At 34.6% G+C, this 14,802-nt stretch overlaps 5 protein-coding genes across 5 annotated transcripts; 2 read left to right on the forward strand and 3 right to left on the reverse strand.

Moving 5' to 3' along the window:
• Positions 1 to 99: 99 nt before the first annotated feature.
• Positions 100 to 1,653, forward strand: LOC106334610. Its single transcript, XM_013772926.1, has 2 exons — positions 100 to 855; positions 1,354 to 1,653. The coding sequence occupies exons 1-2, from the start codon at positions 357 to 359 to the stop codon at positions 1,431 to 1,433; spliced, it is 579 nt and encodes a 192-aa protein (XP_013628380.1). The 5' UTR covers positions 100 to 356; the 3' UTR covers positions 1,434 to 1,653.
• Positions 1,654 to 1,855: 202 nt separating this feature from the next.
• Positions 1,856 to 4,790, forward strand: LOC106334607 (ankyrin-1-like). Its single transcript, XM_013772923.1, has 11 exons — positions 1,856 to 2,006; positions 2,260 to 2,322; positions 2,404 to 2,574; positions 2,661 to 2,792; positions 3,135 to 3,274; positions 3,363 to 3,449; positions 3,543 to 3,668; positions 3,745 to 4,044; positions 4,138 to 4,308; positions 4,391 to 4,470; positions 4,551 to 4,790. The coding sequence occupies exons 1-11, from the start codon at positions 1,976 to 1,978 to the stop codon at positions 4,609 to 4,611; spliced, it is 1,362 nt and encodes a 453-aa protein (XP_013628377.1). The 5' UTR covers positions 1,856 to 1,975; the 3' UTR covers positions 4,612 to 4,790.
• Positions 4,791 to 5,096: 306 nt separating this feature from the next.
• Positions 5,097 to 6,094, reverse strand: LOC106332507 (pathogenesis-related protein PR-4-like). The gene is made up of 2 exons (XM_013770974.1): positions 5,786 to 6,094; positions 5,097 to 5,448 (listed from the first exon to the last, which is right to left on the reverse strand). The coding sequence occupies exons 1-2, from the start codon at positions 6,044 to 6,046 to the stop codon at positions 5,284 to 5,286; spliced, it is 426 nt and encodes a 141-aa protein (XP_013626428.1). The 5' UTR covers positions 6,047 to 6,094; the 3' UTR covers positions 5,097 to 5,283.
• A 1,135-nt stretch (positions 6,095 to 7,229) lies between these two features.
• Positions 7,230 to 8,400, reverse strand: LOC106332930 (pathogenesis-related protein PR-4B-like). The gene is made up of 2 exons (XM_013771417.1): positions 8,106 to 8,400; positions 7,230 to 7,530 (listed from the first exon to the last, which is right to left on the reverse strand). The coding sequence occupies exons 1-2, from the start codon at positions 8,364 to 8,366 to the stop codon at positions 7,366 to 7,368; spliced, it is 426 nt and encodes a 141-aa protein (XP_013626871.1). The 5' UTR covers positions 8,367 to 8,400; the 3' UTR covers positions 7,230 to 7,365.
• Positions 8,401 to 10,437: 2,037 nt separating this feature from the next.
• On the reverse strand, positions 10,438 to 11,905 carry LOC106331791 (hevein-like preproprotein). The gene is made up of 2 exons (XM_013770204.1): positions 11,465 to 11,905; positions 10,438 to 10,798 (listed from the first exon to the last, which is right to left on the reverse strand). Exons 1-2 carry the CDS (start codon positions 11,876 to 11,878, stop codon positions 10,568 to 10,570), a joined length of 645 nt encoding a protein of 214 aa, XP_013625658.1. The 5' UTR covers positions 11,879 to 11,905; the 3' UTR covers positions 10,438 to 10,567.
• Positions 11,906 to 14,802: the final 2,897 nt, after the last annotated feature.

The following is a 14,802-nucleotide window of genomic DNA, read 5'->3' on the forward strand; positions in this document are numbered from 1 at the left end:
TAACCAATAGAGAAAAATAGCTTACATAGAATTCAATGGTGGAAACTAACTTGCTATCCTCCATTAAAGCACCTCGAGTCTCCTAAAAGTTTATTTGGTCGGGTTGGGCAAAACCTAACAAGAAAAGGGCATAAAAAACAAGAAAATATCTGATCAACCCGACCCACTTTAACCTCTTTGTTGGCCGCGCTACATGTTCGCACGCGGCCATCTCACAAAGAACATATATTAAAAACACACAACATCATTCATAAGCTTAATAAAGCTTTGATAGTAATAAAACCAAGAAAGAAGAACCCTAAGTTGCATTCACAAGCCACATCTTCATAACACATCAAGTGGTATAAATATAAAAAATGGTGAGAAGAAGAGACAACCTTACGTTATCAGTCTTAACACCGCCCCTCGGCGAGGCCAAAACGGCGGCAACAACTCCTGTGGCCTCACAGAAACCGAAAAAACGGTTATCGAAACAACTATCTATGTTGGAGACACCAAGAGACATTGCTTGGGAAAGAAGAAGACGTCAGATGATAATGATTCAAGAGAAGAAGATGCTTCATAAAGGAGTTTCAGACAATCTTAGTGAACAGACAAAACTAACTGATGAGGATTTAAACGAGCTTAAAGGATCTATTGAGTTAGGTTTTGGTTTCAATGAAGAAGCTGGACAAAAGCTTTGCAATACACTGCCAGCTCTTGATCTTTACTTTGCAGTGAACCGTCAGCTCTCTCCTCTCCCTTCACCTAGCAGCAGCAGCCGTACCAGCAGCGCATCGTCATCAGCTTTCTCGATGAGTATACCTGGTAGTCCCAAGAAAACTGATTCAGATTCATTGAAGATAGTATGTCCAGGTAAAAAGAGCTTATCATTTTGTTGCTTAGTTTTGAGTAGGCATGCAGGTTCGCTTACTTGGGGTTTTTAGGAATTTGGTTGGTTTGGTACTGTCAAAATCTCACCAAATTGAACCGATTTTTTTCCTAGTTCGGTTCAACTTTTGGTTTGTTTGGTTTCAAAAAAAATTTACCAAAGTTTTTGAATTCGATTAAATTTAGGTTTAAATTGGTTAATAATTCAAAAAAATTTTTGGTAATGTTTGTTTATTTTGGCTCAGATTTTGGTTAGTTCGGTCCAGGATTTTGGCTAAGATCAGTATAGTTAGTAATTATTTTTTAGAAATCTGAATTAACCGATTACCAAACCAAATCAAAAACCAATTTGTTAATTACCGAATTGACCCAAACCTTCTACCGAATTGAACCGAAAACGAACTTTTCAGTTTTGTTCGGTTCAGTTAATAACTGGAGTCTGGAGGCCTAAATTTGAGTGCTCTTTTGTGGATATATTTGCAGGGGACAATCCTCAACAAGTGAAGCAGAGACTGAGACATTGGGCACAAGCAGTTGCATGCTCTGTGATGCAGACTTATTGATAAAAGCTTCAATCATTCAGATTTTCTGTTGAGAGATAGGAAGTTCAAGAATCCTTTAATCAAGATTCTGAAGAAACAAGAAAAGCATAAAAAAGATAGAGAAAGAAGATTTATGGTTGTGTATATATACTTTGTGCAAAGGGAACAAAAGATGAGAAAAAAAACAAAGTCTTTCTTGTTCATAAACTGTATACCAAAAAAAAAAAGATTTCGATATTGGTCTTGGATTGGATAATTATAAAATGAGAAAAAATTCTTCTAATCTTTTGAGCCAATTTGCACGTTATTTTACTCACTAGTCAGAGTGTATTCCGTCACAAAATAAATTATTGGGTGTATTTTGTAATAATTAAAATATGTGAGGGTGTAAAATAAAAACAAATTTATCTCGAGTTTTTATAAAACCTAGAAGACACAACCTTCTTCAGGTTGCTGGCATTCAGACAGAAACTTCGGTGTCGGCGAACGGAACTAACTCCTACACAACAAACCCACTTCAAAGTTCCATCAACTCATCGGAGAAGTAAGCTTAGTTATCTGCCATGGCTCCTGATGCTTCTACTGCTCTTGCAGGTCTGCTCTGCTCTCTTCCTTCCTCTATATGAATCTCTTGTCATTACAACGAGATTCCTTGATGGGTTCTGACACTTACCTCTAGTTGAACTGATCTGATGAAGAAAGATCGGTTTTTTAAATTTATTTTTGTGAAAATTTTCAATGTTATGGCCATAACTGGAACCAAAGAAGCTCAAATACTAATTGAGTCTCAGTGTTATGAATTGGTTATCGAAAGTTTGACACTTTGAATCTTAATTCTTATTTCTAGCGAGGGAGAAAGTTCAGCAGTTCCTGAATGCAGCTTGTACCGGAAACCTCGAGTTCCTCAAGAGTGAGTTTCGTTAAATCACATTAACCTCCTTATGTTATACACTGCATCTCTTTGTTTCTTGATGTAATCTTCACCAAGCAGATGTTGCTAAGCAGCTTGATGAAGGCAAAGGCTTGAAGACAACCGTGGAGAGTGTCAAAGACGCTAACAAACGCGGCGCGCTTCATTTCGCTGCGAGGGAAGGACAAACTGAGATATGCAGGTATCTATTGGAGGAGCTGAAGCTTGACGCTGACACAAAAGATGAAGCTGGTTCGTTTGTTTCCTTCTCTACTTTATAGCTCTATTATCATTTACTTTGAAACTTGTTATGTGAGATTGTAATGATGTTGTTTCAGGGGATACTCCGCTTGTTCATGCTGCTAGGCAAGGACAGGTTGGGACGGCGAAGTATCTTTTGGATCAGGGAGCTGATCCTAATATTGCTAGTGAACTAGGAGCTACTGCATTGCATCATGCGGCTGGGACAGGTTGGTTTCTAATTAATATGTTGTAGTTTACTTCCTTTCAGGTCACCAAGTGTTGTGTTTTGCTCAGTGTTCTAAAAATCGGTTTAGGCAGCACCTAAACAAAACGATTTTTCTTTTAAAATAGGATCGGTCTAGGCATCCGCCTAATTCATAATGCCTAAGTACCGCCTACCGATTTCTTGAACATTTGGTTTTGATTATGCCCTGCCTAAACCGATTTTTGTAAAGCTGTTTTTCTTTTAAAATCGGATCAGTCTAGGCATCCGCCTAATTAATTATCCCATATAAATCTCTTAACTACCGTCTACCAATTTCTTGAACATTTGGTTTTGCTTATGACAGGGGAAATTGAGTTGCTAAAGGAGTTGCTATCTAGAGGTGTTCCTGTTGATTCTCAAAGCGAGTCTGGCACGCCATTGATTTGGGCTGCTGGCCACGACCAAAAAGATGCTGTGCAAGTCTTGTTAGAACACAAAGCTAATGTAACCTCTTGTTGTGTATATCTATATTCCACCTAAACCGTAGTTTTTCAATGAAACTAAAAGTTTGTTTTTATTAATGTTCTTGCAGCCTAACGCTGAGACCGAAGACAATGTCACACCATTGTTATCTGCAGTGGCAGCTGGTTCTGTGGCATGCACAAAGCTGTTGGCCATGGTTTGAGATGCTAGCTCCTAATCTGTAGTCTTGTCTTGTTTTTGGTTGCTATACACATCTTTAGATCAAAGCTTGGTTCTTATTTTGTTACAGGCACGTGCCAAAGCTAATGTTTTCGCTGGTGGTGCAACTCCGTTGCACATTGCTGCTGATATTGGAGATTTTGAGTTGATCATCATTTTACTTAAAGCTGGAGCTGATCCTGATCAGAAAGACGAGGTAAACATCTATTTGAGTTGATCATCTCTTTTGTTCACTTGATCCGATATGAAACACAGATTCTGTGGTTTTTCAGGAAGGCAATAGGGCATTAGAAGTTGCAGCTTTGAGAGAGAACAGAACGATCGTTGAGACTCTCATCCGCTTGACAACAAAACCTGAATCTGTTTCAGACTGGACTGTTGATGGAGTTATTGCTCACATGAAATCAAACAAAGAACAAGAGGACAACTCAAAATCTGGAGTGACTTTGATCAAGAAAGACCTTCCACAGGTCTCACCAGAAGCAAAGGCGAAAGCTGCAGAAGCAAAAGCAAGAGGACAAGACGCTTTCTACAGAAAGGATTACCAGATAGCCATTGACGCTTACACACAAGTATTCAACACTAAAATATACTTTTAAAACTCATAAGAAGATTCTTAGTTTATGTTCATTTTTGTGATTTTGTGGCGTTTTCTTTGAACATAGGCCATTGATTTTGACCCTACGGATCATACCTTCTTCTCAAACCGAAGCCTCTGCTGGTTGCTGTTAGGACAAGGTGAGCACGCCTTGTCGGATGCTAAAGCCTGCAGAGAACTAAAGCCTGATTGGCCTAAAGCTTGCTTCAGAGAAGGCGCTGCTCTTCGTTTGCTACAGGTAAAAAAAAAACCCATCTCACTTTCGTTGATTTTTGAACATTGAAACGGTATAAATCACTGAGTTATCGATGAATCTCCAGCGGTTTGATGAGGCAGCTAATGCTTTTTACGAGGGAGTGTTGCTTAGCCCTGAAAGCAAAGAGCTCATTGATGCGTTCAGGTTTGTTTGAAACACTCATGATGTTTGGTTTTTGTCGTTTTGTTTTACAAGATAGTTGATGTCTTTTGTTTATTCTACAGAGAAGCTGTAGATGCTGGAAGGAAGTTTCATGGCAAGGACAAGATTAAGGACAAATCATAAGATCTTCTGAGAGATGGCTCTGTTTAGTATCTGTATGAAGTTTTGATCTTGCTTCTTACCTTTGTCTCTCCACCTTATGCAGTTGTTGCCCATCTTAAAGTGTACTAAAAACATTAGGAACAATGTTTTGTTTTGTGCTTGGATTTTGTCATTTGTTAGGATTAACAGCTTTGATTTTTTTTAAATGGTAAAACTATAATTTTATTAGGAAATGACAAAAAAATATTATGACAATGATAGAAAATACAAAAAAAAATATTATGACAATGATAAAAATTATCACCACTCTTAAATACTAAACCCAAAAAAGTAAATAAAAGTCTTTTTAACTTTTAATTCGTATTATTTGAGAATGTTCTTAGGTGACTATCTTTTAAAAATATATTATATTAATGCTATTTTCTATAAAAAAAAATTGAGAACTAATTCTATAATATTTGTCTAATTTTACTGTGTTTTAGTTAACACTTTATTTGTTGATAGAAGACTAATAACATAGCTTGTCCGCCTTTGTATCACTTTATATCTTAGTAAGTTACACACAGACATACAATTATGATTTATCTTATTATATATGAAAGATTAAGCTCGTGGTATTTATTTTATTTTACAATATATGGTGATGATAATAAGATGCAAGACGGTGAATGTTGGATGAAACTTGAAGGCCTTTCAGCAATTGACAAAGGCGTAGTTGACAATCATGTTCCCACGAGCGTATCCCTGACCGTTGGTGTCGAGCTGTTTGAAAACGCCATCGTCTAAGTCCAAACCACCGTTACTGCATTGATCCACGATTCTCACAGTAGCTTGTGCTCCGGTCGCAGTATTCGTTACCTGCATAACGTGAGGAAAAATCAGTCTTAATGTGTAAAAGGTGTTTCCAAACCGCGGTTTTGCTATGGATTAACTTAGTTATATTCAATGCGGTATTCAATTTTTTCCTCCAAAATATTATAATTCTATAAATAGAATAGAGTTTTATTTCAATTCTACTTTGTTTTTGAGTTGAAAAAAATAGAATATTAAATAAAATAATATTATTATATAATTTTTGGAACAATCTCATTTTTAATGTATTAAAAATAAAAATGGAGTCGGGCGATTAGAAAGTATTTTACTCTAAGCTTTGTTTAAAAATAAAAAGTAGAGTCTGGTTTGGAGATGTTGTTACTCTTAAGCATCTTCCGCAAGAATCACGACCACGCGGTCCAACCGGACCGCAAAAAGCTGTCCAGCCATACTTCCTACGCCATTCTAGCGGTTGGTTTCCTTTCCATGTCGAGCAATACGCACTTACTTTGTAAAGGTCCCAACCGTTTTGCTCGGGATAGTAGTAATGGTAAGTAGTTCTTACGTTAGAAGCTGTTTGAGCGGCTGCTGTAGCCGCAAACGCGCATAGCAAAATGAACACACATATGCTAAGTCTTGCCATTGGCTTATCTTTATATGTTTTGTTGTTTTACAATATATTGTGATAGAATTCAAAGATGGACGTATAAATTTATAGGGAATTGCTATATTAAAAAGTTTGGACCGTTGTGAATAATTCACTTAGGATTTGAATTTTCAATGGATTAGTAGTCTTGGGAGATGAGCTATGGCGGCTCTTTCAAGCTTTGTGGTGCAAATGATCGGAATTTTGAGGTAATAAGATTGAGCATTTATTAGAGTGGACACATTTGATGTTACGTGTCTTTAGGCGTACGTGGTCCAAAGATTAAAAGTTTCCTGAATTTTTGGATCCGTTCATCAGCTACTTGCTGGCTGTTGCCTGTAGGTGTTATGTTATGAGTTTTACTTAAATACCTGAGTGCTGAGTATGTATACTCTTTTTGTAGTAACTGTCTGAGTATATATATATATACTTCTGGAAGGTTTTATTATCCTATCTAAGATGTACGAGTATATTTATTTTGGGGACAACATGTATTTTTTTTTTGTGTCACCAGTTGGACCAACAAGATTCAATCGATATATTTTTGTGTGATGAGAAAAACCACAGATATAAATATTTAACCACTTACTAAATGCAATTTCTATTCGACAGCAGATAGGTGTATATTCAGATTAAATAATCAAATATATTCAATTTAAAACATTTTAGTATTTGATTTATGTAACTTAAAAATATTTTTATATTAAATGTAAATATCTATGACTAACAAGTTTTTTTTTGCTAAAAAAATATGACTAACTAGTTCGATCAATCCATCAATAAAAGTTAGAATTTTCATATATTTTTAGTTTTGTGAGACATATATGAATGATAAATTCTACTTTCCTTTCTAAATCAGCCAAAAGCCAACTTATCTTTAACATTTTGATCATGCATGTAGTACGATTAACACTATTAACCTGGCATTTGAATTTTCATTGAATTACTAGTCTTGGGAATGTCTATGGCGGCTTGGTCGAGCTTTGCGGTGGAAATTATCGAAAGTTTTTGAGGTAAGAGAGCATTTATTAGAATGGTCACATGTTCTGTTGATCTGTTAGCCAAGCAGGCTTTAAATGCTTATGTACCGAACTTGGTTTGAGATTTGATTAAGAAAGTTGGTGCACAAAAAAAAAGAAGTCTATTTAGTCTTTGCGTGTTGTGTATCGTACGTACGTAGTATTTAATCACATTATTTTATTCATCTTTATTAAGATCAAGACATTTATTTTCTTTGTTTAACATTATTAGTTAAAGATAATAATACGGAGATGATATGATCAAAGATCATTAGATGAACTTGAACTCGATGAACTTCAACAGTTGACAAACTCGTAGTTGACATTTAAGTTGCCACGAGCGTATCCCTGCCCGTCTGTATCAATCTGTTTGAAGACGGCCTCGTCTAAGTCTAAACCCCCGTTACTGCACTGATCCACGATTCTCACCGTCGCTTGCGCTTGAGTCCCAGTATTTGTCACCTGCGCTTGCATATGTTTTTGGTTATGATCAGTGGCAGATGGAGGAATGTAAATAGGTGGGGGCACATACATATAAAATATTTTTCAATTGGGGGCATTTCATAGACACCATAAGAATTACTGAAGAAAATTTTAAAATGAGATGGGGGCACGTGAACCCATACCCTTGGCCGTACGTCCGCCCCTGACCATGAGTAGATGCATGTTGGCATATCATTCACATCTTAGAAAACTTTCGAAGTAAATGGGTTCGGTGTCGTGACGAAATTTCATCGAAGGATACACTATCTATGGAGCTATAGACACACGTGATAGAGTTTGGACTAAGAATAGCCCCTCTCTACTCCCTAGTGGATATGCACATCCACCACATTTTGAATAGGGCGTTTTTCAAAACATAACCTTTGAAATTAGTGTCCTAAAAATCGATATAGGTGACAAATCGATCATAAGCGAAATGGTTTTTCGGCCGATAAAAAATGATGTATCCGTTTATTCCCTAATTCTAGATAAAGTGCATAACTTCTGCCTAATGCATTTTTTCAACATTGTTTGAAATAGATAAACTGACTTACTCTTAAGCATCTACCGCAAGAATCACGACCACGCGGTCCAGCCGGACCACAGAAAGCTGTCCAACCGTACCTCTGACGCCACTCAAGTGGTTGGTTCCCATCCCATGTCGAGCAATACGCACTTACTCGGTAAAGATCCCACCCGTTTTGTGCAGGGTTGTAGAAATGGTAAGTTGCTCTTACGTTATTAGCGGATTGAGCGGCTGTTTTGGCAGCAAAGGCACATAGCAACACCAACAAACATATGCTAAGTCTTGACATTTTTTATCTGCGTTGTTTTTTTTGAGTTTAAAGATGCGGTGGATAGAATAAAGAATTTGATTAAACTCTATTTATAGGAAAGTAAAATACTATAAAATGACTAGTTTAGCCTAAAAGATGTGGACCGTTGTGTATACTTTTCTTTGGCGTTCATTTGAATATTCAATGTACTTCCTATTGTTGGAAGACTTTTCTAGTCGTTTGTTACACATTTTGTGGCTGTTGAACTTTCTTCAATTATAACTAATCAAAAAAAGGAAAGGAATTTTTTTATCATATGTATAACTATAGATTATAACCGTAACTACAGACGGAATTTTACATTTATGCAAATATGGTTATATTATAGGATTTATTTAACACAACATTGTATCAGTCCTATTAAATTTAGATTTAATAATTAACTAGGGTAAGACAGGCGCATGGTAAATTTATATGAAAATTATTTAAGAAATATTGTATGGAAAAAAATTATATTATTGATCGAATTAATATATTCGGCCCTTAAAAAAAATTTTAAAACTTTTTTGTTAATTACATAATTTGTTTACTAATGAACTGATCTCATTTTTAAAAATATTTTAGGTCAAAAAATTATTTTTCGCATAAAAACCTAACGTTTAGGCCGAAGAATCTCATGCCTACTATTTGGTTACAATGAAACTATGCCAGCTCGGTTTTATATCATGAGAAGTTAATTATGGTTATGAGAAGTTAACGTTCACGTGCCAATCCTATCTATCTTCGATATTTTTCTTTTTTTTGTGTCATTTTGGTTATTGCTCGATATAAATATTGATTTTTGAGTTTATTCTCATTTCTTTCTTTTATTTTGGTCTCAGATCTAGAAAATGTTTAAGATTCAAAATTGTTAAAGAGATACATACTTAGGTTAAGATCTGCGTCTTGTGCAAAATAAATACTGATTTTATATTTTTCTGCATATTATGAAATAATAAAATAATAATTATATATTAAATAACTAAGAAATCAATTACTATTATGTAATAAATTGGCTTGCACATAAAATCAAATGACCGCTCTTGTTTATTCGCAATCATTTTAGAATCAATAAATCAAAACAATCAATTTTATCAATCGTACATGATATATAATTAAATTTAAACGATATGAAGTATATATATATTAACATAAACATCTATTAAATAAAATTATTTATTTATATGATTTTATTATCATTGTACCTTATTATAGAAAATAATTTAAACATTGATCACAAAAGTTTATGTGAGACTTTTAACAGTTTTAGTAATTTATACTCGTTTTGAAAAATTCAAAATACAACATATACAAAAAAATCCAAAATTTTAATATATGATTAATGTAATTGTATAATTATTTTAATAGTAAAGAATTAAACAAAAATGATAGAAAGCATACAAATTATTAACAAATCTTCATTATTTAAAATAATATATAATAAATAGCCACTTTGCTTTAGTTAATATCATATCATATCATATAGTTGGTATTAAATATTTTAGTGAGATATAAAAATTGAACTAGACCAACATGTTTTTCAATTTCAAAGTGAAACTGATACATATAACTAATTAACTAACTAATTCATTGACACATAAGTAATAAATCTTTTTTAATTATTACAAAATTGAGTTACTGAAGATATAGGAGATACCATGTTCTTGTTCCGTGTGAGAAGTACCTAAATCAGATATCTTTCTAGTATACACTATAGACGAAGACTCAGTGAATAAAGTGTAAAAGAAAATTTGTTTTTCTTCTCATTAATAATAACGTAACAAGACCATAGACACAAGGGAAGAGAGTACTTACCATGTGAACATTATTCTTTTTTTTTTCATTATTCAATATAAGTAAAAACGTGCACGTCTTTGCTAAGACCACCGTTTGTATAGTATAACCGTCGAAGTTATGCGACATCTTCCATGACCATACTTTCAAGAAAAAAAATCATGACCAATGACTTTCTATAAACATCTAGCCATACGATATCTTCCATTGGCTTCCGTAGTTATGCACAGTTGTTGGATATGCACTAGTGGTTTTAGTATCTATAGTAATATTCAAAAATTCAAGAACATCTCTTTATTGATAATTTTAAAAACTGCCAAGAACAACACAAACATATCACTCGAGATAGAGATCTTTTATTATATTATGCGTTGATAGATCTTGACCTCGAAAACCATTACATAATATCAAACACGATCAGTGGCGGAAACAAGGATGTTTTTGAAATCAGCAGGCTGATCAATGAGTTCATTGCCACAGTCAACAAACTGGTAGTCAACAATGAGATGACCTTTTCGATAGCCATCACCATCGGTATCTATTTGATTGAACATTGCAACGTCCAAATCCAATCCTCCATTGCTGCATTGGTCCACAATTCTCACCGTTACAGCTGCATTAGTCCTTGTGTTCCTCACCTGCACCCATTAAGAATCAGCAGTTAATCACACCGCAGTTTTCAGAAACCAGCTTAGGATTTGTTACAAAAGAAACTTATGCATATACAGTATATATATGACTCCTTCAAATTCACAAAGACACCACAATTGACATCATTAAAAGTCAATATAACGTGTTATACATAGCCTATAGGGAAAATAACTTAGATATCACAAAATGATGACAAAAATAGCACACAAAAAAAAGAAAAATCTTTAAAATAACCCTAATTAAAAATTAAAAAGATTAAATTACTCTGGCCCTACACTTTTAACCCAACTTCGCCACTTAAATACTAAATCTTAAATCTTAATCACAAAATTTAAACTTAAACTTACAAGAAAAAACTTACATATAAAATAAAAAATTTATTTTTAATTTTTGAATTAATGTTATTTTGAGAATTTCTCTCCTTATTTATTATTTGTGGAACAAAAATGTTTTTTAGTGCTATTCTAGAGTATTATCTTATATAAAAAGACTAATCAAAATGTCATTTAAAGTGAAAATAAAAGTTCTCTTAAGAAGAAAAAACTATTTGGAGTGTGTAAAACTAAAAAAAAAAATTGGCATTGGTTCTGAACAAAAGCAAACAGAATTGAAACAAGGCATGTATAACTTGTAAAAGAATCATAAGTACTTACCCTTAAGCACTTGCCGCAAGAAGCTTGACCACGAGGACCAGCCGGTCCACAGAAGGCGGTCCAGCCATACTTGCTCCGCCACGAGTATGGTTTATCAGCATCCCATGTGGAGCAATAGGCACTCACGGCTCTCAAATCCCAGTTGTTCTGCGCCGGGTTGTAGTAATGGTAGGTGGCGCGTACGCCCGTCGCGCTCTCTCCGGAGCCGCTTGGCGGCCCACCTCCCCAACAATTGCTTTGACAGTTGTTGTCCGGTGAACAGTAGTCAGCCGTGGTGCCGCAGTAGCCGTACTGGCTGCAGCAGATGTTGCCGGCGCAAGTCTGACCACCGGCTTGGCGGCCGCATTGTTGTCCGGCCACCATAGCCGCCGTGTATGATAACAATATGATGGCTATGCTAAGTCTGATCTTCATGATGAGATCTGTTTCTGTCTTCTTGGTGGTCTAATGCATGTATCTATATATATTATGTATATAAGAACTGTATCAATAGTAAACTATTTACATTATTATAATGTTGACAAAAACAATTTGATTAAGTATATACTAATGTTTGCCTTGTGATTTTATCCAATTGATTTGTAGACGTTAGAGATAACGTGTTCAAACCATGGGGAAATACATTTGTCAAATGTGTACACGTGCATCGATATATCATTTATCCTCCATACAATCGTGTTCAAAACTGGTTGGATTGTATAGAAAATGAAAATATGAAATATATATTTTTCAAATGGTTGTTACTCTTGCTTTAATTGATTAGAGGAGCTCTGTAACTTATGGTTGTTAGATTTATATCATCGGTATACCATTTATCCTCCATACAATCGTGTTAATACATATTTATCATCGAATCGAATGTACTTATAACATTTAAAAGATACTCTTTACAAAGTTTGCTTTAGTCTCTGATTTGAAAAATAAAAATTCTACATATATAGGCATTATGCAGTTTTCTAGTAAATTAAATTGATTTTCATATAGATAAACAAAATACGATCGAGAAATGATATAATTTGGAATATCATTAAGGATTCTTGCATATGATATTAAAATGATGTGATGGGGTGAGACTTCGGTGAAAACTTTCTGCATGAGAACCGTCGATGACCTTCGGACGGGAGCTTACTGGTCGAAGCCATCTAATCAGACGGTTTAAAACTGTGCATCTTCGGAAACCGCGATACAGGGGATGATGAGAGGCGGCTAATTGTAATTGATTGTTTTTAGAAATAGCAGCCTGGTAGATAAGAGTCGCTCTCAATTGTACATCATTTGACTAATCAAATGTAGGTGTGCCTTCCGTTGGTAAATGAATATATGTTGTATTTTTAATTTGAGAATTTAAATTTTCAATTAAAATGAATATTCGAAGTACTCATCACAATTTTTATTTTGTTATGTTGGAAGAACAAGGTACGGCCGGAAATATTCTAGTCAAAAGTGCAAAAAATAACATAGTGCAACTTGAGAGAATCAATCCGTTGACCACTCAGATTACTTGTTAACCATAAATCAACAGAGCTACAAGAGACTTTGTTCAATAAACGGCCGAATTTACTTACGGTGACGCACATGTTTTTATGACTTTCCCTCAGGGCCAGTACTGCGGATGAATCAAAGTTAAATTTTTGAAATTTAAAATTTAGTGTTTGGACTTGTTGTTCAACAAAGATTGCAAAGCATTATATTCGCTACAAACTGTTTGCTTTGTAATGGTAGGAAACTAACGTAAACACAACAACTTACTCTTAACAGCTTTATTCATTACATGTTTTTCTCAGGTAATCATCCAGCGTTTACATTATTCTCTAGCAAATAATTCCAAAAATTATTTAACAGAGATTTAACTTCTCGTCCACATCTTTGGGACGCCTCGCATCCTCGTGTATATGGATTTGCTGGTATGTGTACATGAACACGATGGTGATCTCCATCACCTCTGCTTATCGCTCCATAGTCAATACATCTCCCAGTGCTGCTACCAAATATACATACTAATATCAATATTGTCACAAACGTGAACTCTTTTACCTTTATCATGATTTTGTGTTTGAATTTTATTTTTTTCCTGTAGAAATATTAAAAACTCAGTTTCTATATATGCCATAAAGATACATTATAATTTCACTATTTTATAACGACGATGTCCAATTTAATTTCTTATTGATAAGTATCAGTTTTAAAGTTTTTTATACTAACTATCAAGAGAAAATTGGTGGTTACATTCAAGATAAATTGGATATTACGTTTTTTTTAAAAAAAATTCAGTTTTGTTTGGGGAAATTAAAGTTCAGTTTAAGGTTATATATATATATATACTTTGGAAAATAATTAGCTTAATAATTCAACTTTGGAAAATTATGTAACTTTTCTAGTCATTAATGGTAAATCTCGAGAAAACGGTCATTTTCTACCCAAAGTATGATCATACGTTAAATTCATATCTGAAGTATATGATAGTGCCAAACATACCTCATCTTTTATAAATTTCAATTTTCATACTTAATCTATGCGAAAACCTATTATTTGCTTTAAATGTTAAACTTATTGTGAAACTAGAGGATATAATCTATGTTTTTGTATTATTCATAAACACAAAGAGCCCTTTATATATAGAGAATTACACCGTCATAGAATAATGGAAAGACTAAAGAAAGGAAATACAAATATGAAAAGAGTACAAATCATAATCTAATAAGGAAAAAGGCAAGATGCCGATTCTCTCTCTCTCTCCTCACGGCCGAGTCTCCCTCTCTAGCATTGGGCCAGTTATGAACCGGGCCGGTTATGGACATCCACAATATGATTTATAACACTCCCCCTTGGATGCCATAACCATACAAGGATTGTAATACACTTTAGATATTGTTTCATTAAAACCTTACTAGGAAAACCCAGTGGGACAAAACTATGGTGAAGGAAAAAGAGTACAACAAGTATTACTCCCTCTGTTCTAAACAACTCGCGGCTGGCCTCATGAACAGCCAAGATCTCCGAATGGTTTGAAGATGTGGCCGCGATCGTCTGCTTCATGGAACGCCATGATATGGCCGTTCCACCATGTGTGAAAACATAACCTGTCTGTGATAGAGCATTGTGTGGATCCGAAAAATAACCTGCATCTGCAAAATCAACTAAACCTTCTTTGTTTTGGTTAGTATAAAATAAACCCAAGTCTTTCGTTCCTTGCAAGTAACGAAGAATATGTTTAATCCCGTCCCAGTGCCTTTGGGTTGGGCAAGAGCTAAATATAGACAATAAATTCACGGCAAAACATATATCTGTTCATGTGTGACTAGCCAGATACATCAAAGCTCCTATGGCACTGAGATATG

Source organism: Brassica oleracea, chromosome C3, assembly GCF_000695525.1.
Source record: "Brassica oleracea var. oleracea cultivar TO1000 chromosome C3, BOL, whole genome shotgun sequence".
Taxonomy (NCBI): Eukaryota; Viridiplantae; Streptophyta; class Magnoliopsida; order Brassicales; family Brassicaceae; genus Brassica; species Brassica oleracea.

Bases quoted from the DNA above. Each gene is read 5' to 3' on its own strand.
- LOC106334610 (XM_013772926.1), top strand. From the start codon at position 357: ATGGTGAGAAGAAGAGACAACCTTACGTTATCAGTCTTAACACCGCCC. The intron at 856-1,353 runs GTAAAAAGAGCT...ATATATTTGCAG, and splicing joins ATTGAAGATAGTATGTCCAG to GGGACAATCCTCAACAAGTG.
- LOC106334607 (XM_013772923.1), top strand. From the start codon at position 1,976: ATGGCTCCTGATGCTTCTACTGCTCTTGCAG. The intron at 2,323-2,403 runs GTGAGTTTCGTT...TTCACCAAGCAG, and splicing joins AAACCTCGAGTTCCTCAAGA to ATGTTGCTAAGCAGCTTGAT. The intron at 4,309-4,390 runs GTAAAAAAAAAA...ATGAATCTCCAG, and splicing joins CTGCTCTTCGTTTGCTACAG to CGGTTTGATGAGGCAGCTAA.
- LOC106332507 (XM_013770974.1), bottom strand. From the start codon at position 6,046: ATGGCAAGACTTAGCATATGTGTGTTCATTTTGCTATGCGCGTTTGCG. The intron at 5,449-5,785 runs GTAACAACATCT...CACGTTATGCAG, and splicing joins CTTGCGGAAGATGCTTAAGA to GTAACGAATACTGCGACCGG.
- LOC106332930 (XM_013771417.1), bottom strand. From the start codon at position 8,366: ATGTCAAGACTTAGCATATGTTTGTTGGTGTTGCTATGTGCCTTTGCT. The intron at 7,531-8,105 runs GTAAGTCAGTTT...ATGCAAGCGCAG, and splicing joins CTTGCGGTAGATGCTTAAGA to GTGACAAATACTGGGACTCA.
- LOC106331791 (XM_013770204.1), bottom strand. From the start codon at position 11,878: ATGAAGATCAGACTTAGCATAGCCATCATATTGTTATCATACACGGCG. The intron at 10,799-11,464 runs GTAAGTACTTAT...TAATGGGTGCAG, and splicing joins CTTGCGGCAAGTGCTTAAGG to GTGAGGAACACAAGGACTAA.